General features: G+C 41.5%; 1 protein-coding gene across 8 annotated transcripts in view; it reads left to right on the top strand.

Annotated features, from left to right (window-relative positions):
• Window positions 1-7,140: 7,140 nt before the first annotated feature.
• cbfa2t3 (CBFA2/RUNX1 partner transcriptional co-repressor 3) overlaps window positions 7,141-26,225 on the top strand; it is a 56,447-nt gene continuing 37,362 nt past the window's right edge. For 3 of the 8 annotated variants that reach the window (XM_054770517.1, XM_054770514.1, XM_054770512.1), the window contains exon 1: window positions 7,143-7,904. In XM_054770517.1, the coding sequence (XP_054626492.1) occupies window positions 7,733-7,904 (172 nt within the window). In that variant the 5' untranslated portion in view covers window positions 7,143-7,732. Of the gene's footprint in view, window positions 7,905-19,677; window positions 22,967-26,225 lie in introns of those variants that run through there. The other 5 variants (XM_054770511.1, XM_054770513.1, XM_054770518.1 and 2 more) reach the window with 4 other exon arrangements.

Genomic DNA, 26,225 nt, shown 5'->3' with positions numbered 1-26,225 from the left:
GAACAGGCTTAATTTAGCAGGTGTGCTTTGACAGTTCTTGAACGAGTGCCAAGTCTGCTGTGTGAAAGGATAAGAAAGAGGAGGCGTTCGGTGTGCATCTGTGTGCAGCTCCACAGTGACAGATGGGGACGGTTTAACTTTTAGAGTTCTGTTAGTATCTGGAGGGTTTCTGAAGCAGTCTGTGCCAAGCAGGTGTGTAGTCTAAAAAACACCGTAGAGAGAGAAAGGTGAACAAGTCCTCTCTGACTTGTCTTGTTTTCATTGACATTGGAAGGATACCAATATACTGTGTATTAGGTTTAGTGACATTTTACAATGCAATATAACAGCTTGGGCATTGTTACGAGCTGAAGAATTCTGAACATCTTCCCACATAGTCTTTTGTTTTCTATCATCATGAAACCGGTATTGTTTCACGTCTACTAAGGAGGCTGTGTTTTCATTAAACTCTGTATACTGATTAGTTTGCAGGAGTTTTTCTTCTATTGTCTCCTATTTTCTCCTAACTTTGCAAAATTTTAGCTTCAGGTCCATTTATTACGCAAAATGGATATTTTTTAATGATAGAGCCTGTTCATAAGCACCAAACATGAAGAAACCTGCTGGCTCCCTCACTTGTTCGCTTCACTCTTGAGACTCAAGTCAATTCAAACGGTTGGTTTTTAGGTTCTGGGTTTCGAGCAAAAAAAACCCCCAACTTCCTCATGGACATGACACCGCCTCTGACCAGCCCACTTCACAAGGGAGCAGCTTTGTAAAAAACAAAAACAAGAAAAAAGCAGGCGTCACTACACGTCTTAAAATAAAGCCCGGCACTCTGCCAGCTATTCATTTAAGTTTGATCATTTTGTTTGTCTTCAGCAAATAGGCTAACCCAGCACGATAGCCTGTTGAGATATGACTGAAATGTTAGCACTGTCACTCACATAGCTACTGAATGCTAGTGTTTATGTCCTGCAAGTCTACTGAGTTTGGTGTTTCGTCGAAGCCTGCAGTGTCCAAATCTTTTCAACCGAGGGCCGCATACTGAAAAGTCAAAAGATGCGGGGGCTGCTTTTACATTTTTTAAACCAACCCATGCAGATATGCAGAGACATTTTTTTTAAAACTAAGAAAAAAAACAGCCTGACGTTGATAACAAAGAGTATTGTCAGTATGAAAATGATGTCCTTACGTTATACTTTTTGCTGTTTTTTCTTTCTTTCTTCTTTTGGTACATTTTTTTCATGTAATATTACGACTTTATTCTCATATTTTTTCCCAACCTAATTTTCCAAAATGTTAACTTTAATCTTTGTTTTGTTTGATTGTCATTACGACTTTTCCCCTCTAATTTTTCAGCTTTATGCTATTTTGTCTCTTAATATTATGACTTTCCCCTCTTTATTCTCGCAAAATGACAGCTTTTTTTTTGTTTTCTCGCTTAATTGTATTTTGAGAATGTGTCTAAGGCCAATAAAAAAACAGCTGCGGGCCATAAATGGCCCCCTGATCTAAGCAAATAATGAAGGTAAATATACAACCTTTTAACAGCTTGTACTCGGAACTGCCTCAAACTGCTGTACAGTGGATCTTCGCATATTTGCGACCCAAAATGTTCAGATTTTTGGTATGAAAACTTTTTTCCCCAGAAAACATATCTCATTCACCCTAAGCCGCTAATTAACAAATGCATGACAATAACGTATAAAATGTACAGCATACGTGTATGACAAAACAACACTGCAAGATGGCGGCGCCCTATTTGTGTGGCTGTGGAAGGACTAGCTTTTACTAGCAGCTTGTTACAATCCAGCCTCAAAACTTGCAGCAAGGTGAACCCGAGCCATGATTTGATTGTAAGTAGTGTGATTGTAAGTCGTTACTGGAATTACAACAGGCAAGCCATGTGAATTATGTGAACGCAGCTTGGAGGAATGCATTCCCCGACAGCCTGCCAGGATGACACAGCAGCCCGTGGAGCCGTGTACTACCACTAGTCGCTTCAGAAGGAGATGAAGGCAGCGCCACGGCAGACAGACGCGCAGTTGTAGCACGAGCCTGACACCCAGTCTAAAGGCTACATTGCGACTAAAATTCTATGTTCTATCAATCATCTTACATTATCATTCATTAGTGATGAGTGCCTATACATTTTACAATTTAAAATAGGTTTAATACATTTGTGAGGCATATTTTGGACTTAAACCTGGATTGTTATTACATGTATGCATGTATGTATTGTACATGATCCTTTCCTTTGTGGCGAGTGAACAATGGCATATGGAAGAGAGATGGGGATGGTTGTGGAGCTCAATGCATTATAATCCTTATAATAGTCACTTATACTGCAAATGTTGACCTGAAATCGGAGGACAATGTCAATGCCAAGCTAGCCGGAGATTTGGAGTCGGATGAGCTAGTCTTTCATGATGTCTTAGTGGGTAATACGTGGATAGCGGTGATCAACTGTCGTTCATTTTGTCTGTTTTAGGTCAATTTGAGAAAACAAGTGTTAGAATTGTGTCCATGGATTGATTGCAAGGGAGACAAACACACCTTATTAAGTTTCCAAATTACCATTATTATAAAAAGTGGCTACATCCCACATGCAGACTGTGCAAGATCATTTCCACCCGCCAAAGACTCAGCAGCTTTAAAGCCTAAAAATGTAAACAAAGACTTTGACAAAACAAGTTCTTACAGAATATATACTGTAAGAGTTCTTCCCTAATGGAGCACTGTGTTTTCGAGCTGAGGGGCACATGGAACGGCTGTGAACCTGTTAGTGGCGGTGACTGTCTCAAGACACTCCACCATATGGTTGCTTCTCACAACCGAACACCAGCCGTTCAGGCCATTCTGTTTCTCACGCTTTAACAGAGTGACAGGCCTGACCCAAACCAACCTGCTGCAGAACATTGTCGTTGTAAAAGTCAATCAGTGTTGGGAAATCCCCCCCAGACACAATAGTCATGTCATTAATAACCAAGCTCAAAGAAAACAACATTGTCAGGGATTTATACTTTCAAACATGTAGGCGTACCAAAACAAAAGTTGCAGATTATTTAGCATCTTCCCGGGAATGTTGTTGTAAAAGAGTTAATGAAGTCTTGCTAGTGTGTCCTCCTGCTGGGGTTGTGTTCGGCAATGGGAGCCTGTGTGCCGCTGATAGAGGGATGGCTGTGACATGGCTGCTCCGGCGCGTCGCATCTGGAAGCTGCTAGCAGCAGCCGCCGGGGGGAGATAAGGCGAGGCGAGCCGCTCATCTGTAATGCACGCTTTGCCCCCTCTGCCCTATTCTCCCTCCTTTGCTCCCTTGCTCCTCCCTCCACCCTGTCCTCCATCCCGTTACACCCCCCTGACCTTATCTGAGGGGAGAAGGCACCACTGGGTCGCTACTCTGATAGCACCTGCCAGAGTCAGAGCTGTCCTCTGGTGATTATGGCACAATCATTATCTCTCTCCCCACCAAAAAACCTATTTTATACCTGCCAAAATCTGAGGGAAAGGGCCCAAAAGGGCAAAGGCTGTTATAACAGGTGACAAAAAAAAATTGGATGTGTGTCAGTAAGGCTAAATAACATACAGTATACAACTCTGATATATATAAACATGATTGCTGTTAATGGAGCAAAAGTACGTATATACTGTATTTGATGTTCATATGCCCTTGACTTGGCACGCAGAAGAGCAACTGAATCATAAATGAGATCAATGAAAGTGTGATTATGACCGTTACTATCCATATTTGAATTACAACAATGATGTAATTAAAAGCAATGTTTAGGTGGATTTGTTTACACTTTCAAAACTGTCAAAATTCTTCACTTGACGCAAGGATTTAGCATGGACAATTACTTTTGGAGTTTGTAAATATAACCATAATTTTAAATACGTGGATGAAAACCCTTTCCTCCCTTGAGATATGCAGGACCTTCACTTTCTGCTTGTTTGTGAGTCTTGCTGCCTTGATTTTTGTCTTCAGTCTGAAGTGAAAAGCATCTACATCTACAAAAGCATCAATTGGCTGTAGGCCTCCATGAGCCATGTTTGAATCCTCTGTACTCACATTCACGAAGGCATCTCTTGATTGTCTTATACAGTATGTGCGTAATTCTTTTGGAAGTATTCGTGACTTCTGTTGATGTTGCAAATGTTTTGCTTCTTCACCAGCTCCTGACTTTTTCAAGGAAGAAATGTATTATCTTTCAATGGCTAATTGATTTAAAACCAACAAAGCATTCTTTTCACTTACTGAAATGGGAGTGCACCCAGCCTCTGTGTAACCTCTTAAATTCAAGCTGGAAGTCTACACTCGATACTACAGTCCTATTTCATCTTTATCGATGTCCACCGTCATGCTGGAAAAATCACAAAAGTTTGCCATAGTCCGATACTTTTAGATGTACAGTCGTCCCTCGCTACATTGCGGCTCGACCATCCCTCCCTCACTCTATTGCGGGTTTTAGAAAAATAATTAATTCGTAAAAGACCGCTGTTTCGTGATTGACTGTGGACTATGGACTAGTCAAAATATATCGAAAGACAAATTATATGCAATATTCTGGTCAGTAGGTGTCAGTAATGTTACATTTATGAGACATGACATTAGATTACCTTCACACTGCATGGAGTCAGCCATGGCATGTCCGACATGACATTCTCCTCCCATTCTGTGTGTAAGTGGTAAGATTTTGGCTTCCTACTTTGTCCTTCTTCCCCACTCCTTTTGAAACACTTTCTTAAGTTTAGAATAAGTACACTGCAGAGGCTAACTAGTTAGCGCAGTAGCTTGCTATGCTAGCCGTCTCTTACGGTGTGTCCCTGCAGTCATCCCGTAGCCTGCGCATTACAGTTGAGCAATGTTTTGTAAAAAAAGAATAATATGAGTGTAAATATGACTATAGGGGTGTTGTTTCGTGTCTACAGGGCTCTAATAATGGTAAAAATCACATTTAGAAAGTCATAAACAGGTTTTCTATGCTTTAACTATAAAAATATTCAATTTATTGATATTGAATCCTACTTTGCAGAAATTCACTTATCGCGATCGGGTCTGGAACCAATTAATTGCGATATGCGAGGTACAGCTGTATCTTATGTCTAATAAATGTTATGCAGACGCATCTGATGATGAGTGGCTATGCAGGAATCCACCACGTTAGCTCTGCCCCGCTACAACACACATATGCGACAAAAGTAAGTTATGTTACTAAAGCAGCGTTTGGAAAAGGGTACAATTTTACTCACCGCTTCAACGGGAATATAACAACCGCCATCTCAGATCTCTTTTGTCACATGGAAACTTTATGGGCAGGTGCATTTGCAAGAAACAGCCGTGATTGACAGCCTGACCGCCAGTCGTCTTATTCGGCCTGAACGGCAATTTTTATCAAGTTTAACTTCCAATTGTAACAAATGCATACATTTATTTGTTAAATCTGCTCTCTTAAAGAACTCTTGGTAAGAAACGCTAGCTGCTGGTGGTGTTCTTATACTTTTTGGTTTGAAAAATCTAATTTTGCGCTGGTGACACGCAGCTGCTTTAAAGTGCTCATGACACCAAAACACATGTTAATCATCACTTCTTTGGGAGTCTGGAGAACAAGCAGCAAGTGACATTTACCCAAGAAGTTCCCACCCGGAAGTTGACTGCTGACTGACTGTTGACTGTTGACTGCTTTCTCAGTTGTTGTGATCCAGTTCCAGTTAGCTTTAGCCATCAGGAGGGCATGACAGTGTGAATGCCTGACAGAAAATTACAATTTTCAGCAGATTTTGGCTTTTACAGGCTGTGGTCTTAAGCTTTTGATCAGCTGATAAACAGCCTATTTCAGTTTAATTGTTGTTTTCAATAAATTACTTTTTCAAAGTGCTTTTTGTCTCACTCCCCTTCTTGCTTTTGCATATTGTAACTCTACTTAAAACCCCATTAAGATCCAAATGTGCAAAATGCAAATTCTAGCAATTTTCAACTGATGTTAAGATTTTGATCAGGAGTGTATGTGCATGCACTACGGACATTTGCCAGACAGCGGTACGTGAAAGCCGTCCATGTTCTGAGAGATTTTAAGTTTAAGTTTAACTTGGAATTGTGACAAAAGTAGAAATTTATTTGTTCAGTCGCTTTTTTAAAGCACGACTGATAACATCTGCAAGCCGCTGGTGGTATACTTATTATATTTTGGTTTAAAAAAGTGTAGCTTGCAGCTGAAGAGGGACAGCACCTTAAATGGTGACAACTGATGCAAAATATATGTACACAAGTAGATGCGGGAAATTCCATAGGTTTGTTTGTGGATTAAAAAAAAAACAACCCAAGATTCCCTTCCCTCTCTCTTTTTCTCACACTGTCTCTCCCCCTACACCCGTTCTCTCACTTCCTCTCTGCTGATGACCATCTGGTTTCAAACAGGCATTTGGCACATCATGTGCTCACATCCCCTCTCACTTCTCTCATCAGCACACAACTTGCTCCAACAGAAGCTTGCTGCAGTGTGTGTGTGTGTGTGCGTGTGTGTGAGTGTGTCATTGAGGAGCTCAGGGTTAATGAGTCGTGACAGGTGAAAGGTCGAGAGACTGATGGCTATAGTATAACTGAAGTTTCACATTAGACCACCTTCCAGCTGTCTATGGGGGTTTACTTCGTAGTTTACTTCGGTGGCATCAATTCTAATAACACAGCAGCAATGTTTCACCATTGCCTTAAACAATCAGTATACACATATCAGTGATGATAGCAATTGATGGTGGCAATCAAATGTGTGAAAAACGAAAGCAACATTACAAAATGATCTGTTTCTGGTTGTAGAACTAAGAACTTATCATTACAGGTGTGGAAAGGGAAAGAGTCCCCAGGCGCAGGAGAAGCTGTAAAAGGAGGGCGACATAGAAAAAAATAAAAGAAGAAGACGCTGCTGGCCGCAGTCACAGCTGGTTCCTGCAGAGGAAGCCCAGATGGGGGTTCAGGTCCTGCTGTCTGCAACTATCACTGAAGCCAGCCTCGCTGGCTGGCCTCCCCAGGGATTGCACCACTGCTACACTGTGACACACAAGTGCGTACTTCTCTTTTGAGCGTCAGAGTCGCGCAGTGCAGGAGGAGGGTTCACACGACAGCACAGCCCCCTTAGATAGAGTCGTGACACTAACTGACCTGCCACCAACGCAGTCACACACACACATACGCACTTATTGCTTGTGTTACTGCTGTGCCTCACACACGCACGGAAAGGAGAACCTGAAGAAACCATGGAGGGTATGTGCAAAATGTGCTACGTTCATCTTGAGGAGACTTTCAGTTGATGATTGATGGGTGCTTGACATCAAAGCTAACATCTTACAGATACAGTGAAAGGAAAATAGCAAAGGAAACAAGGAATATTACTCCAGGGATCCAAACTGGCAAAGACATGAAAGGAAGAAGAGGATGCAATCTTGTTTTCTCGTTTTGGAACATTACATCTTATTGCCCTAGGAAGGTATAATTCAGTGAGTTGTACTGTGAAAAGATGGACATTTATGAGAAGATACATGCCAAACCTTTTCATTGTGGAAAAGAAGTTATAGGCAACCATGCTGTAAATCGTAAAGCTTTATAGAGTACTTTCTTGTCTTCAGTTTATTATATTAGTCTTTGCCGCCCCACTTGGAACTCTTAACGGGCCGTAGCATTTCCTTCCTAGTGGACAGACAAACCACAAAGAACTGCTGGTAAACGAGTGAGACGGTTCCCATCATAGCAGTTGGGAAAATGTCTGCTGAGGTCCATCTGGAGCACCATAAGAAGGCTAGCCTAAAAGCCGGACATCTGGCCCGTGTCCCCACAGTGACATTGGTCAGCCACAGAGAGCTGACGGCTAAAGACCATCACAGAGGCCTCGATCCAAAGATAACAGCAAGCATCCACTACAGATGTAGTGAAGGTAGGAGCCCTTTTATGGAATGTTAGACAGTGTGTTGACATGAGTGATGGAGGGTCTGTCTGCTGTCAGATTTTGCTCATTAAGCGAGAGTGATTGATGGATAATCAGTTTGTGTTGCTTCAGTGCTGCATACGAAAAGGGCAACATAAGGTTTCTTCGTCTTGTTAGTGGGTCTGTTATTTATGGATTGGAATAACATCGTTATCATTGTAAGATGGGCTTCCAATGACCTTTCATAAAGTGATTGGTTTAACATGATCCTCTACGTACTTTGTAAGTCCATGTGACCAGGGGAAAAGTACATAATTGTACCCATTGGGGTACAAAAGTCTTAAAATTATTGACAAACGGACCGTAGACACTTTTACAGCTTAGAAACATACCTGTCTATGTATTTCAACAGCATATTCTAATCCTGTGCACGTGGACTTTTAGGAGCTTGTCCTTTGTTAAGTAAATACAAAGTCCTGTGGTGGAAAAGAAAATGAAAGTTGTTGCTAACATGCATGCACATGTATGGGGTTCCTGCTCTGGGCATCCCCATCCAAAAATGCTCTATATATAGCAATGAAATTGCACACTACACCTACAAGAACATTACATGGAAAACAATATGAAGTTAGTCGACCCTTTGCAAACACTATTTCATCCTTCGATGTCGGCTCTTCCTATCATTTTGAAGCAGAATTCATCAAGCGCTGGATTGTTCACCCACTAATAGGGTGAGGTGGGATTAGACCGTCGTGAGACAGGTTAGTTTTACTCTACTGATGATTTGTTGTTGCAATAGTAATCCTGCTCAAATTGCTTTTCAAGGAAAGTTCTAGACAGTTTTTGTGCCTGTGGGAATGCTTAAAAAAAAGGTAATATTCAGATGGTTTAGCCCAGCGGTGTTCATTCCCTTGATTGCGACTGACCGGTAGTGTGGGTCTATCACATGTGTCGCCCACGTCATAAACATCACTTTGTAGATGTCTTATGACATCAGTCAGCTGACATTAAGATCCCCTCCTAATTCGCTGTTGCTCCCCCATGGCAATGATTACGTGGTGAACAGACAACTCAATAAGCAGAAATGCAACTTTCATCTTTCTTATTCAGATTATGGATAAACTAACTGCCTAAAAATGCCTATATTAAAACAAAAATGATATAACAATAATGTAACAAAAGTTCACTTGTAGTGGCTAGTTATGTAGAAAAATTGTTTGATGGCTCTGCTCCGAGTACTGAACTCCCCTACAGAAATGTGTGTTTTCTACACTTTCGTTAGTGAAACTTTAAAAAGTGTTTCAGAGTGGGGAAGAAGGACAAATAAACCAAAAAATTACCACATCCACACGGAATGAGAGGAGAACCTTTTTTCATTCAAGCTATGGCATGTCGGCTCGGCTCTGCTGGCTCAGTAGCCAGTCTCCATGCAGTGTGAAAGGTATTGTAATCTAACATCATGTCTCAAAACATTATTGATGTCTAGTAACCAGAATACTACATATAATTTGCCTTTCAACATTTTTGAGTAATAATAGGCCATAGTCAACCATGAAATATAGATCATTTATTTATTTATTTATTTATTTTAAACACGATAGACTGAGGGAGTGATATTCGAATTGCGATATAGAGAGGGACGATTGCATATGTTGTATGTTTTCCGGTTTTATAGTAGGTAGGTAGGTAGTAGGTAGATCATTTTGACTTGTAACTTCCATGCAGAAAAATTGTGTGTACCCCTGATATGCACGTGCAATGTACAGTACATAAATATACATTTTTAGAAATAGTGTATACTAAATATATATATTCTCTACATTTATAGTAGGAGGTAGATGGGACTTGGTCATTTTAAAAGTAGCTCACAGACTGAAAAAAATTAAGCATCGCTGGTCTTGCCCAACACCGGATTGACAAACTGATTGATTAAGAGGTAGGGCCCCAGATTACTGTCTTGATAGACTCAAAATATAGTATATACGACTTCTGTTCCTAGCCTGTGTAAATAATAAAACTACTACACTGCATAATATTCTTACTGTCCTTTTATCCTTTTACCCTCTTGTCAGGGATGTCCAATTTTTTTCTCACCGTTGCGCTTCAAGTTCTCTTTAGTGTTTATGATGAGGGCATATACAGTACAGGGCAAGATGAAGCATGTAGGGACTATTTTGCAAACACACAGATGCATAAAAGAGTCCCAGGAAGGCAAGGGAGGAGAAAACTGTAATTGATTTTTAAAGAAACCAAAGTAATGCCTTGAAGTAAAAAATGACAGTCACTTAAATCAGCAAAGGGTTCGAGTGAAGAGAGGTGCCATTAGATTCAGATATGAAAATCCTAATTTTATAGACTGAATATGTAGAAACTCTAAGCCAGATAGAGGACTAATACCCAGCGTAGTGAATTACCTGCAGCGCTTGCCATTTCTTGGCAGTAATGAGCTTTGTGAACATTGCACCGATAAGGCCTCTATAATTAGGCTTAGTCATAAGCATCCCCTCTGTAATTCAGTGATAAAAAGCCAGTAGAACTATGGTGTCAGTGCTCCAATCCAGTCATCTCACATGTGCACAACACACACCCAGACACCCAGACACACAGACACACGGAGGAAATCAAAAATGTGTCAGTGTGAGCTGTAAACGCACTTCATTGTCTCAAGGAGCTCTACCTGTAACTGTGCATCATTGTGTGCGTGTATACAGTATGTGCGTGTGTGTGCGCGCGTGCGTGTGTGTGTGCGTGTGCGTGTATGTGTGTGAGGCGTTATGAGCTGCAGCATAGGCTTCCTGTGAGGGAGCAGATGTCACCGAGCTCAGGCACAGCTGCGACGGCCGATAACCACGGTGGTAAGAATATGTCGGCACGCTGGCTCTTCTCCCTGGGCCTTATCAGCCACAAACAGCATACTGACACACACACACACACACACAAAACACACACACACACACATACAGACGCTCCACAATAAGGAACTGCCACCCTGCGCTAGCGCACCCTCCCAGCAGGTCCAGATAGAGGAAGGAAGGCAATAAGAGAGACGGAGAGTGGAAGAAAAGGAGACAAACTAAATCATGGATCTTTAAGGGAAAAGGTGCAGTGAATCTCTAAAGAGATTCTCACCTCGTGTCAGCTTTACTCTAAACTTCATCATTCTGTGGCTGTGCTAATCCTCTACAGCCGAGGCTCCCAAAGTGGGGTACGCGTACCCCCAGGGGTACGCAAATTGTCATACGAGGTACGTGAATAAAAATTAAAAACAGCGCGGCTGCATTGGTGTCTGAAAGCCTAAAACTCATAAGTTACACAGTGCGCTTGAACACCTCATGCTGTGAACAGCACCTGCACAGTGCAGGGGAGGACAGTGCAATTCATTGTTCCGTGTGCGTTCTATGAAAAATAAGTACGTTTGATGACTATGTTGTGCATTAAGAGTATTTAATCTTGAAGATTTTCATTGATATTGTGCACTAAATGAGAGCTGGTATTCTTACGTGGAGATATGAGCTTGTAGTTTGTTTCTTGACTGGATGCAAGTTGATGTGTCGTTGAAAAATAAGCCACGGTATTTTTTTTGAGTGATTAAGCCTTCATCAAACAACACTTTTCCCAGCACATCAATGACATGGCGGAGGATGTTTTTAAAAAGCTACTGCAGCACATATGGACCAGTGAATTTTATGCACTACAGCTGGATGAGTCAACAGATAAAACCAGCCAGGCACATGTCCTGGTGTATGTGCGTACATTCATACAAGGACAATTAGAGAGGACACGCTCTTCTGCACAGATTTCATTTTCCCCAAAAATTGATTATATAATTATAAAATAATGACTTAAATATATCAAACTAGTGGCAAATAATTTGAAGTGAGATGTCTTGTGTGCTTACAGACGCTGGTTTATGTTTTTTACGAGTGCCCGATTAGGGGTAAATGTCTGAAGGGATACGAGACCAAAAAATTGGATTTGGAAGCCACTGATATACAGCTGGGCCGCACGGTGGTTAGCATGTTGGCCACACAGTCATAGTCAGGAGATCCGGAAGACCTGGGTTCGAATCTCCGTTGGGCATTTCTGTGTAGAGTTTGTATGTTCTCCCCGTGCGTGCGTGGGTTTTCTCCCACAGTGCAAAAACATGCATGTTAGGTAAATTGTGCTAAATTGTCCATAGGTATGAATGTGAGTGTGAATGGTTGTTTGTCTATATGTGCCCTGCAATTGGCTGGCAGGTTCAGGGATTAGTAAATTTCTATTCATTTGATGGGATTTTGCTATCATTATCGATAACATTATCCACCAAGTAACTCACAATTCACCAACACCCTGAGATCATTTGAGCTTTTTCGCGGCATAAACTAAATGAGTGGTTTTGTCTTTCACTGTTGCCATGTCAGCATCTCATAGCTTTAATCTTAATCAGATAACAACACACAAATAACACAAACAACTATTATTCCAGTGATATTCAAATGTAAGAAAATGATATTGAGGGAGGGAAGGACAGAAACGGAATCCATAAGGAACTGGAGAGCAGTGAGGGGCATGTGTGGGAGGAGAGACAAGGTGTAGTGTGTGTTTGTGTGTATGAGAAAAATAAGAGTGGTGGGGAGAGGGTGGAGAGAGAGCTATCCTCTCTATTTTCTCATCACCAGCTTCGTGGTTTGTGTGAGGAACAGATGTTCACAAGTTGATACACTGCCTCATCCCCCTCCACTCACTATCTCCCATGCCAGCACCGCCAACTGTCTGAACGTATGCACGCACGAACACACACACATGCTCACTTCACCTGAAACAAACCTTAAAACTAATTTTCATTTGGCAAACTGATTAAAAACTCACCTGCTCACAACATGAGCCGCACCTGCACAGTTTAATGAGATCCATGCAATAATTTTACGAGACCTATATGTTAAATATCACTGTGGTTGTAACGTGCTTGGGTGTAGAACTGCACGGAGAGGTGTTTCGAATAATTAGCATATTTGCCTTGTCTTGTCACTGCAAAGACAACTCAGTACCTCCCGAACAGTGTCAATCCAAACTGAACATTATCTTTGCAATGAGTAGTCATGTATTGCGTCATTATCATTGAAGCTCATACAGGTGCGTTTATTGTTGTGGACAGTATATAACTGTGATTCCCACGGGTGTGTGTGGGAGAGTATTCAGCTGTAAATTGTGGACTTTATAGTTTGTTTCCCGCCGTGAGCAGGCTGACAATGTGACTCTTGAGTCAACACTTGATTTAATCAGGTGTCACTTCCTCCTTTGACAGTTTGCGCATCTGTTGCTTAGCGAAAGAAAATACACAAACACGCACTTGCCATACAACTACAGGAATTTACATTTGCAAGCATGAGACCCCCCAAAATCCCCAAGCTAAGAAAACATCTTGATCAAACTTTTTCTTTCTGTCTACTCCTTCATGTTTTTGAGGAGTGCCATTATGAGTGCTGATGTATAAAAAAAAATCACTGCACGGATCTTATTTCACTTCAAGCCACGCGAGGGAATGGGAATTCACCCAAAGTGCTTGAAAAAAAAATCAAAATCAGAATACTTTCTCAAAGGGTCTGTGTGTAACTCACTCCCGATTACACTTTTTGACAGCTGTGACAGGCCATAAATTGAATGATAGCTAAGGTTTGTAGCTAAACTTTGTCAAATCGCTATCATTGGCTGACAACAATCATAACTAATGCGTGTGTGTGTGTGTGTGTGCTACATCGGCATACCCAAAGCAGGAAGAGGAAGGATACATCGCTATTCGTACGTTTGTATGTTTGGCGTTCTCGAGGTAATTGGATGAACCCGCTGCATGTAGTCCCTTTAATCCAAGGGGGGGGATTTGTTGCGTTTCAGTGACTCAACAAATGTGCAAAGAAAGCAGGCCAAAGCAGGACTGTAGACAGCACACAACACCAAGGATTTCAGAGGAAACAATGATTAAAGAAGTAGAAAACAGCAGGTTGTTAACTTGGATTGAAAGGTCATCTAGATCATTTGTTTTACATATGACTTCACTGCTGTCTGGGAGTACTGAGCCGAAACCAGTGAACAGAAAGGTTTGCACCATTGATACTGAGTGAGGCGATCTTATAAGTGTCTTGGACCAAAGCCATTCAGTGATTTATGGACAGCCAGTATAATTCTGAAGTTGATTCTGTGAGAAACACAAAGCCAGGGTTACAGCATGAGAACTGGAGCTTTGTTGCAGATGAAGTTGCCTGATTGCTGACAAGTAAAACCTTACAAATGTGTATGCTTGTGAGAAATAACTGCAAATACAAAATTCTGCAGATCTTATTTTCATGCCAAATGTCGACATGATGAGATAACAAAGCATTATGTTTCCTTGTTAGCTCTAAAACACACAAATTAGTGTTGTATTTAACTGCAAAACTCCCAGTTAAATGAAGATTTAACGTACTACCAAGGGGTCAACGACAGTACCTGCTTAGACACAGAGCCACATGTACATTATCTGCATATCCTCAGCATACACGGAAGAAATACAAAACACTGAAGAGAAGTGTGATGTAATAACAGGAGAACACAACAGAAACAATAGTAAGATCAACAACTCTCGTCTATGATGGGAGTAGAGCATCAGTGAATCAGTTGGCCTTCAAACCCAAATAATAATTCCATATTCATTATTATATCACATATAATAATGAATATGGCATGACATGAGATCGTTTTTCCCGGGGGTTTTAATCATTTCTTTGAATAATGAAACAAAGTTATCACATCTTGTACAGTGGAATTTCTGAGGCAGTGGAAATGAAGGATTGATTAGTTTATCCACAGGGACACAGTCAGCAGGCTGTATTATTTCATGAGTTAATGATCTGAGAGAAGAATCATTTCAGCTGTAAATATGACTTATACAAACTCTCTTTGAAGAGATCAGAATGAATTAGAGTTTGTTTACCACCATTTAGGCGCAGCTTTTCAGCGCATTCATCAGTGTTGTTTGGTTTGAAGGCTGCTTGTCCTCCATGTGGCGACTGATGATCCCTCGGGGTGACAAGCTTAAATAGTTCACTTCCATTATGAAAAATGAATAAACATGAACTGCATTTGTTGCTATTGTTTAGACTTTTGAACTGACGTCAACTTCACCCACAATTGTCAGAGTTTGTCAGAGGTGATGTTGATGTTTACATTAGCACATTTTGTAATAGCGCCACTGATCTTCTGTTGCCACATGTGACAGATTTGACAGTTGGAGTCAAATCTTCCATGATGGTGTTCCTCACTCCCCAGGGAGGGTGCCGCCACATCGAGGGACATGATGCCCAGATTACAGTGATTTTAAGCTACAAGCATATGAAACTATATTGCAAACACGCTGAATGAACAGGGGAAGCAGTGTTGCATATTTTCACCGGGTCTGCTGCGTATAAAACACGATCCGATGTCAATTGCAGCCCGTTTGCGCATCGCCATTTTGTGTCATGCATCAGTTTGTCACACTTTGTTTGTAACGATGAAATAAATAATACAAAATGGTGGAACTTCCGAACCATAACACCTCTTTGTGCACCAAACAAATTTTGCTGCATCCAAAGCATGCGCTCTTACCAAACCCAGACAAAGCGTTGCGTGTCATTAACGTAAACAACCTACCCCACATACAATGTATCTGAAATTTAATCCAGAAAGACTAAATGCAGATGAGCTGACGTCTGCATTGATACCCAATGTGTGTGTTTTTTTTCGTCCAAATTCAGACAATAATGAAAGTGACACTGATTTAAAATCAGAACTATGTCGTAATGTCCATGACATGTGTTACAATACGATTTTCTATTGAGCAATTTTTTTTCTACTCAATACACTACTGTTTTTGTTTCCACGGAAGGTGAGGTGTGTTACTATTTTGCTAACAAACAATGCTTTTGAAGAACACAGTGGTGGAGTCTTGCACTATGAAGCAGGTTCCATCCACTACCTCTGTGTTGGGTGAACGAAACGTCACCATTACGTCACATCCTGGTCAGCTCAGAAACACCAAAAATGGTAACCTGTGAAAAAAAACTTCACAGAAAAAGCTTCACTATTATAAATTGTAAATAAACATACAAATGGAGTGCATAAGAGCGCACAATATTAGTTTTTTTATGACTGTTCATGTGTATGCAAAGAAAAACAAAAGAAACGGTGAGGCACTTTTTAATCACACTGAAGCACATATCTATGACTTTAAATGAATCGATGTACTCATGCAACGTGCAAATCAAGCATCCATAAAGTAATAATAATAAAGTAAATACATTTGAGCATTTTTTATGTACATGTTACAAATGAGATTTCAGTAAAACAGTGCCCTCCTGTCATAAAATATACAAAAATGTGATACTTTCTTGCAACTTTTTCATAAACTGAAAAGTGATACTTTATTTTAATATGCCAATTAGTTGCAAAATAACAACTAAAATTTTTGCTTGCTATGCCACGCTTTTGGTAGCCCCTTCAGGAGAATGACTCTTTTGTCTTTATGCTACACTAATCATGGTTTTGCACTTTGTTCAGTGGTCACATACAACGCACCGTGGTTGTTTGTTTGGCTACGGAAGCACAAGCTTCGACAGTCAATCGGGCCTCCTAACTTGCAATGAGGTGAAGTTAATATATGATCGTAAATTGCTGGAATTACAGCAGGGAAGCAGTGTGGATTATGTAGACGCGGGTTGGAAAAAGGCCTTCTCTAGCCTGTTAGCCTAAACCCTACACTGTGAATCCAATTCCATCTGCTCATCAATCATCTTAAATTATCATTCATTAGTAGTGAGTACCCATACATACAAAGTGTGTGAGGCATATTTAAAGCTTAAACCTGGATTGTGTCGTGAGTGAACAATGGCAATTGAAGAGAGAAGGGGAGGGTTCTGGAGCTGAGTCTAATCTAACAATTAACAGTCACTTTAATTGCAAATGTTGGTCCAAAATCGGAGAACATCAACATCAAGCTAGCATGAGGGTTTGGAGGTGTAGGGGGAGCAAGCTGTGTGTCAATTATTTTTATGACTGTCTCATTGCCCATTGTTTGTCATTGATTTGTCATTGATTATATACGCAAACAGAAGAGTTTGCTGACAAAGCTCTTCGGATGAGGAGCGAAACGTCCGACACATTCTTCACAGAAGTACAGATGACGTCTCAAGAAGCCTTTCCCTCGATGGACAACTCCTGTACGACTGAGAGCCTACACAGACGCACCTCATAGTGAGTTTGCGTATATAATCAATGACAAATCAATGACAAAAATGTTTGACAAAAATAGCTTCCTTTACTCCTCTTTCAAACCATCTGGAGTAAAGGAAGCTATTTTTGTCAAACAACACAACCACCATTCCGATTCAATGATGGGGTCTGTTGTTTGACAAAAATAACAGAACCCATCATTGAATCGGAACGGTGGTTTGAGGTTTAATTTGGACCCTGCGTTCAGCAGGTTACTGAGACCAAAACCCACAGCTCTTAGTCTTGCAAATGAAGTGGAGCCAGGGCCGAGCCAGAACAATAGATGCTAATGAGCCAGTATCAGAGTCGTTCATACCCAACTACAGGGAGCTACACTTCCCTTTGATCGGAGGTGCTAATGGCAGGAGAGGATTAGACCACAACTCCACCCAGGCTTAGTGTAAGGAACCAATAGGAGGAGGGTGTTGGCACACCAATCCCGCCCACTCTTACTGTATTTAAGGCCTAGGCTACCAACACTTACTGTATTAGTTCGCTGACGAAGCTCTTCGGATGAGGAGCGAAACGTCCGACACCTTCTTCACAGAAGTATAGATGACGTCTCAAGAAGCCTTTCCCTCACTATGAGGTGATCAGACTTTTACAACAAAGTATCAGAACTTTTTCTGGAGCAGGAAAGGCTACATGAACTTTATATACAAATCAAAAGGTAAGAACAAAAATGTTTTTCAGTTTATTAACAAAAAAATAAATAAGTGGGTATAAGTATCTGAAAATATTTTGAAACCATTTTTTAACCAAAGTGAATTATTCTCACCTTTTTTTGGTTATCCTCTTAATAAACAACCTGTATTAACATGGGAAAAAAAAAACAGAGCAGTCAGTGCCTCACCAGCTGTGAACTTCAACGCACGCCACTGGCTGGAAACTATTCCTGCTGACTTTGGACACCCTGGTCAATCACAGGGCACATATAAACATTTACAACAAATTTAGAGTCTCCAATTATACTAACATGCCAATTTTTGGCGATGTGGACCAGAGTACCCAGGGAAAAGCCATGCAGGCCCTGGGAGACCTTGCAAACTCCACACAGAGATGTTCCAGTGGCGATTGTGAGACTCACATCCTAACCACCATGCAGCCCCTAGGAACATGCAATAAACCAATTTATATCAAACAACAAAACAAATGCTTAACCGTGCAGACATTGCTACACCCTTTCTGGATGCCCACATTCCATAAAGTGCCTTGTTATTTTTTGGCACAATAAAGTGAAGCATTTTAAAGGACATTTTTCATCACAAAACGCACAGATTTAATTTTGAATTCCTGTCATGTGTGAATGATTCAAACAAGCAACACTTTGCTGCTCAATTGCAAACAAAATGTCAGGGGGTTTATGTGACTGCAATTTGTAAGAGCAGCATTCCAGCTTGTGTTTGCTTGAGCGGCTGGGTCAATGATCTGTTACACCTCGTTGTATTACAGAGAGCATCTCTTTCTTTCACATAATCTGTCATATCATTGCGGAGTAGTGTAAGGACATGCTTAAACTGAAGATGTAAAGTGAAGGAACATCATGTGATCGCAGAATAAATCACGACACTCATTCACCGAGGGTGCAAGCGACTCCTGGGGAAATTTTCCTTGCTACAAACCCAATCCTTCTTTTGATCAAGTCTAATGTTCTCAAGACAAATGTTTCCAAGACGGAGCTCACCTGTGCATTTAATGGCCGCTTCATCAGCATGTGGCGCGTTGAAAGTGGATGAGAGGAGAGGATAGGGGAACTGAAAGCTGTGCGGGAACACAATGGTTCTAACGTTCCTTTTCAGGCTGCTCAGGGTCTTATCTCCTTTCAGCACTCTAGCCTATGACTGCCATTATAGGAAGGGATTTACAATGCATGAGTGCTGGAAATGCAACAAACTTCTCTTTTTCCCTACGTTTACACACACACACACACTGGGAAAAGTAGCCATTACCATACCAACATAAAGACCATCTCCAATGTTTGCATATCAGAAAGTGCTCAACCATCCAGGAGATTCTGTCAATGTAGAATAGACTGAACAGAATAGGAGAGTGCGGGTGTTTGTGAGGTGAGATAGGAAAAGACAAAGCTGTTTTGGTCATTAATGCCATCAAAGAGACTTTCAGCCTCTGTATTATGTCACAGTTCAACGTGGAGCGTTGTGTGCGTTTCATTGTGCAGTTTATCAGGCCGACCACATGGAGTGCCTGTGCTTACCCAGTGACCGCTCAACAAAAGGCCAAATTAAGAGGAATGAGAGGCTGTCGGAGAAGCAGGCTGACAGGTTGACTGATGCCATTCCCAAGGAGAATAGCATCCTGTCCATCTTGGAGCTGTCACCTTGACAGGAATCCTTTCTTTAGATGCAACCCACATCACCAACCTTTCTGTCACTCATGACCACACAGACAAGCACACCTCTACCTTTTTTGTATCTCACTAGAAACAAAGCAGACACAAATGCAAAATGCTTACAAGTATGAGCCCTTTGAAATCTGGAAAAAAAATCCAGAGTAACTTTCCAGCTCCTTGACAAACCTTCTTCCATCACAATACCTATATACGCCCTCCTTCAGGTAGAGGCATATCCCATCTCTCATTGGACACTGTTCCTTTGGTGGTACATACTGTAGTGGTAGTCTCAGTAAAACGTTGGTGCCAGACCTCAAATCATCAGAAGTGGTTTCTGCTTGATTGGGCTTCATGTGGAGCTTTTGCTTTGCTTTCACAGAGAGGCGGGCCTTCCCTGTACATGTGTATTATTTAGTCAGAGGTGCTGCTGGCATCATATGAAAGCAGCATTTGTGTTGGAGGCTGGTAAGGCTGGTGAGACTGGAGTTGGGGCAGAGCAGCTGTCTGTGTGTACTTTACAAGCTGCTTCTATTTGTTCTGCAGACACAGAAAGGGTCAGGAGGGTGTCAGCTTTGTCTACTGTCCCCCATCATGACTGTGTGCGTGTGCGTGTGCGTGCGTGTGAGTGTGTGTGTGTGATAGTGAGAGACCAGACCAATGTGGACAGGTGGAGGATTCTCACCATAGAATGTACCTGCTATAAATATTAATCTAAACAATAACATGGCATTATATGTGTCATGTATTAGGGGTGTCACGAGACACGAGACGAGACGAGATTTTAACATTCCTTTTAAGAAAAGTACAAGGAAAAATTCTAAAAAATATATGTCAATATATTGCAATCTACTCATTTAAATTCGACGACATTACACTCTTATGCACTCTGTGTGTATGCTAGTGGCCCCGCCTCCACCCACCGAGACAATAAAAGGACTGTATGACTGACAAAAGGACTTACTCCGTTCATGCCATTGTTCTATGGAACAAACGCTCCAAGGTGCAGAGTGAACTCTCTTCATGCCTATTTGGAGGTGGGAGATGAGGAAAACAGGCGTGCATACACTTGGCAATTTATTGGGGTGGGCAGAAATATCAAGTTCGTTTTCATTTATTGTGTGATTAACTAATTTATTTATTATCGTCCCAAGCCTAGTGCTCACGAGACATTTTCTTCTGAGTCTCGTCACGTTTTAATCTTGTGAGATCTTGTGACACATAATCTTGTGACAACCCTATTATATATATATATTACATATGAATAAAAATTGCATGTGCAACAACAAAGTGCATTAGTTACAATTTTACATAGGGTCAAAAATATAATCATTAAAAATAAAAAAAATTAATACATCACCAGCAAAAACTAAACTGTCAAGTAATATATATAATATATATAATAATATAGCTCTGGTCACAAACTGAAATGTATAAAGTCATATTTATTCAAAATATAACCAAAGGGATAAGAAATAAAATAAAAAATAAGAATGGACTGGCACTGAAAATCGTTTTACTTACGCAAACCATGTGTCACTAACGTTGCAGCAATGACCAAATAAAATTTCTTATCAGGTTTAATGATGTGTTGGCACTATATAATTTAGCCTGATCCTAACGTACATGTTGTTGCATGTTTAGTCACAAATGATTTACATAATAACGCCATGCATTTTGAGATCCTGCTCAATATACTTAAGATAAGACAGTTTATTCCCTTTTAATACTTGATTGCCAGAGCAAGAAAGATAATACACAGCTTACAGTTGGTTATACATTGAAGGTTAAGCAGTAAATCAAAAAGCATATTCAATAATGAACTGAAAGGGAATACTTTCAGCGCACAGTGTAAAGACAACCGACAGAAAAACACTGCATGATATTATTGGGTGCTAATTAAAGCAGGCAACAAAGACGCCCGATAAACAGCCGCAATAAAAATGGAAAGTGGATGTGAGCATAAAAGCTACGATGGAATAAAAGTGAAGCCAACATTTAATCACTGTCCATCTGATGCACTTCCATTCTTCACATCAGCATGAATATCTGGTCCACCACCTGCAAACAAACAGTCTCAGAATTGTGCAAACATTACTGTGATGAAATATTGTTTGTTTCATAAAATTCACACATATCCTATTCGACATCAGAAACAGGTATTTTCAATATTTTATTTTGTGAAATAAAGTAAGTCAAGTCCGCAGTATCCAGCATAGCTGGTAACGCTTCTTTGTGCGTCTGGATGTGAGGAAACAGCGGCCCCCACCGGCAGACGAATGAACCGTCGAACGAACGCCCAGCTCCTGTGGTCAATAATTGCAAAGGACACAATTGCACAGTGTGATTTTATACAGCTGGGTTACAATGAATCATTTTTTTGCAACACTTGTCACCCCATAAGTTGTATTAGACAAGTATTGCGTCGCATGTATGTCTTGATATTTTAGGAGGGTAGCCAGTGGAGAGAGAGAAGAGGAGTGAAAGAGAGAGAGAGAAAGAGAGAGAGAGAGAGAGAGAGAGAGCTCCAGATGGTGTTTAAACGCAGACAGAAGGCTCCAGAGGGGACAGAGAGAGAGAGGCGGAGGATGCGAGAGAGAGCCGCGGTTAGTGCGCACAGTGGGCTCACCAGCTCCATTTATCAGCGAGGACAAAACAAGTAGGAAAAGCCTGATTTCAGCACCGAAGACACCTCAACATGAGCGCACATGTTTGACAAGTAAGGCTGCTGGCAATAAAGCCTGACAGTCGGCGGGGGAGGAGGAGGAGAAGAACAAGAAGGAGCGCACTGACGTATTTTTACTCAGTGTCAATAATTGCTTTTCTCAAACAAAAAAAAAGAAGGAATTATTTCCATCGGACTTGGTTGGACTTTCCCCCCTTGCAAGCTGAGACTGAACTCAAGAAGACGGTTTTAAAGTCACAGGAGGATCCAGACGCACCCTCCGGACTCAAGGATCCGCATCTTAGTATTTGCTGTTTTTGCATGGGACTCACCAGGATTTAAGGACTCAAATAGAGTAGAGGGTTTTTTGGCTGCATTTAAAAGAAGCCGAAACTGCAATTTTGTACAATATTTATCATGACTAAGGGAGTGGATTTACATGGACGGGGCGAGTTGTGATAGTTCCCATCTCACAAAACCAAAGACATCATTACGTTTGACTCGTTTTCGGCATGATCAAGCAAATAAATACCTCATAAGTGATTCAAGCTGGAAACTCACAAGCCCATTTGAGCGGCCAAAGGAAAGTTGAACATAATTCTTTATGTTTGATGGTGGCGGTTTGTGCCTCTCCTCCCTGACAGTATTTCATCAAAAAGGGAAACTGTTTCCATACCATTTAGCTTTATGCTTTCTCCCTCCAAATAATGAGGATTGAGGCGATACAGAAGCTGTTGTAGAAACTGTGGATTATCACCTCGTCACTTACCTCAGCTTGACCTCGTCCTTCACAGAGTAAGTAACCTTTTTTTTAAAAAAAAAAAAAAAAAAAAAAGCTTTATTCTGAATGTATAAAAACTGGAGATATTTCTGTTGATTTTGTCCTCCTTTGGGCCAATGGCTTGGTTGTTGCTTTTTGTCTATGAAAGGATGAGGCTGACTTTGTACTTGTTCATCATTCAGCAGCATCCAGGGTTTATGTCAGTGACAGAAAGAGCACATCTCGCTGTTCTTTCGTACATTCCGTCTATTCATTGGTTTTTAACAGCATTTCTGATCACCTTCATCAGCTAACAATGTAATCTGTGCAAAAATAGCCATACAAAAGTCTACTACAGTCTGTTTTAATAATATTTTACACTGCCAACATGGTTTACCGTTATTTTATACTCCTATTTATGAGCCCATTAACTTATCACTCCTCACATAGTTTACATTTATTGTAGGGTATAAAAGTAGGGATGAGATAGGGAGGGGGGGTGCTCTCTGCTCCACATCAAAGTCATGTTGAAACAAAGTGATGACACAAAATCTTTGCTCCGCTTCACATCCTGTCCACCTTGACTGGATTGGAGGCGATAGAGGTGAAAAGGGATAAATTGAGCCATTTACTCTATAGTGAAGTGTGCGGTGCCACAAGGGCAGCTTCTATTCACATTGGCGGTGTTTATCCGCAGGGAAAAAAAGGTTATTCTGCTTAGAAATGAAAGAAAATATGGCTATGAAAGGTTACTATAAAAACAATCTTAATGGAGCCCCCATGGACACACTCCCTGTGAGGAAACCTGAAGTTCTGCCCCCACTTGAACAGCCTCGCAGCGCTCTCTTCCGCCCCTGAGTGCAACAGTAAAACACTCAGGCCTTTTTCTCTGTAGGACGCGGCCCCGTATAATTGGCGCTGGTAAATATCATCTGAATAATTGAAGAGCTGATAATAGTCTCCAACAATGGATGGGAGGTTGCAGGGGTGAAACCGCAGTGCAGACGCCCTGCCTCACCGCACATGATACCTCCATCACCATCTCCTCCTGGCTTCTTCTAGAGCTGACCAGCCGCCCACTGAGGCAGATGTCCCACACTTCATCATTAAGTAGCTCTCTTAAAAGGCCTGCCGTGACCCCAGCCTGAGTGGTTATTCACTTCCCATTGACCACAAACTTATGGTAAGAGCATCATATTCATCATCATACTGTAAGAGAACACAAAGGACAGTAGGATGAAGTTTTACTAGAGAGCAATAGTGAACAGCTTCTGTGTTTTTTTGGTGCATTTATCTCTTTAACATACATGAGCTGTGCGTTTTTTCCACTTTCTTTTTGTCAATGTCTTGGGTGGGACCTTCAATACTTGTATGTTTGTCATATAAATGCGTGGGCTGGGAAAGTGTGCTGCATGTGGTAATTATTGTGATTTAAATGCGGGCAGTGCAGGTGAAGCCGCCTGCCTCCTAATTAACGAGTAGAACAGATGGCCTCAGGTGGGCGGGCGCTACCAACTCACAGCGAGCCAGTCAGGTGGTCAGCGCAACAAAGACACCTGGGCACCACGAACAAGGCAAGACAAACAAGGCAAAGACATCAGCCCTGCGTGTGAGTTTCTATTGCCGCTTTTTGTTTGTCAACGAACAACGAACATTGTTGTGTCTGGTTGAAGGGACGGGACGGCCCATGTGTTTATTGTGTGACTGCTTGAATCGCACTACTTGCTACATGTCTCCACACTCCATATTTTATTTCCACTTTCACTTCTTTTGGCCAGGTGTCTGTAAGGCCGACGTATTGATGTTTCTCTAATAACTACGGGTACGTTTATGTTATGGGCTTCTGCATTTGCATGCTTTTATTGTCTTTACATGTCGTCACTCATATAGGTTTTCACGCAATAGCAATTTCTTTCATTCTATTTGAATGGGCTACTTAAAGCCATAGAGCCCTCGCTTCTGTTTGATCTTATTCATGTGTCCTTGAACACTGAACCCTGAGTTTCCTGTGATAGACAGGCCTATGCCTTGCATGACAGCTCTGCGTCCGCTGGTGTGTGAATGAGTTATTTAAATGCAGCCCATTTGCAGAGATGCATTACTTTTCCTGTGGTTTACTGCGACTGCCCGAGTGCTCACAACACAAATGTGATGCACTTACCGGACAAATTGGTTGAGACTGCAGAGTGATGAAGAGAATGACAATCGGGTCTAGGGGACCATTTGTCCTAATACACAGCGGTTGCAGATGCCGCTTTCTCCACTCTATTCAATGTGTTTCTGTGCTCCACATGTGTTTGACATTACTGCGACAAGGCTGCCCATCCTCTCTTGGGAAATGGGGAATGTCAAAGAATAGAGTGGAGAACTTGAACAGCTTCCCAACATCTGACGGAATGAGAAACGCACTCGGTGGACGGCCCGGCCTGCTGACGCCACAGCGTGGGAGCAGAGAAAAGGGCGGAGGCCAAGTAAAACCCCAAATATGTGTGCGTGAAAAATATGACTTTTCTCCATTCAACACTATTCCTTATATGTACGTATATACTCAGATTCCCACACCATTTTACATCCACTGTCATTATAGGGTGTATGCTCTTGAATTTCGAGGTGAATCCCAGCAATTACCTGTAAATGACAGTCAGTGCAACAGCTTTGGCGTCTATATAGAAAAATATCTTTTAATCATTTGTTGGACTCTTTATTTTTTCCAGAATTCCCCCCAGCAAAAGCAGCATTGACAAATTGCACCTCCAATCATGCATTTTAAGGGCACATTTCCAGCGGCCATAAATACAGTCACAAACAACACATCTGAATTGACATGTGTGGTATGAATTCAAGGGAAACAGGAGAAACACATTTCCTCCCCCGCCCTTCCTTGTCTTGTGCCTATTTCACCTCCCGCTTTCCCTCTTCACCTTGCACTTCCTTGCATGCCCACAGACCCCTGCCCTTCATGGAGCCCTCTTCTATGTCCCTGTCGTCTCGCGCCCGCCTCCTATCTGCGCCACTTCATGGGAGCGCATGGCTGGAAGTGTGTTGAGATCAGAGTCAGACGCAGGAAACAGCTGGGCTAATCTACAGTAGCACTGTTTTAATCAAGCCAGATGAACAGGGCGACAGAGACAATGGGAAGTTCATATCACCAGCATGTCTCGATATAAGGCAACCACTCCCCTTCCTTCTGCCTGACACTGTGGCCTTTATCACAGACAGGGAGTAAACAAAAGAACAGACTGAAATGATTAAGACTTACACGCTGCTGCATTATAGGAGCATTGCAAGGAAGCT

This window comes from Dunckerocampus dactyliophorus, chromosome 3 (assembly GCF_027744805.1).
Source record: "Dunckerocampus dactyliophorus isolate RoL2022-P2 chromosome 3, RoL_Ddac_1.1, whole genome shotgun sequence".
NCBI classification, from domain to species: domain Eukaryota; kingdom Metazoa; phylum Chordata; class Actinopteri; order Syngnathiformes; family Syngnathidae; genus Dunckerocampus; species Dunckerocampus dactyliophorus.
This window is presented reverse-complemented; position numbering and strand designations above follow the sequence as displayed.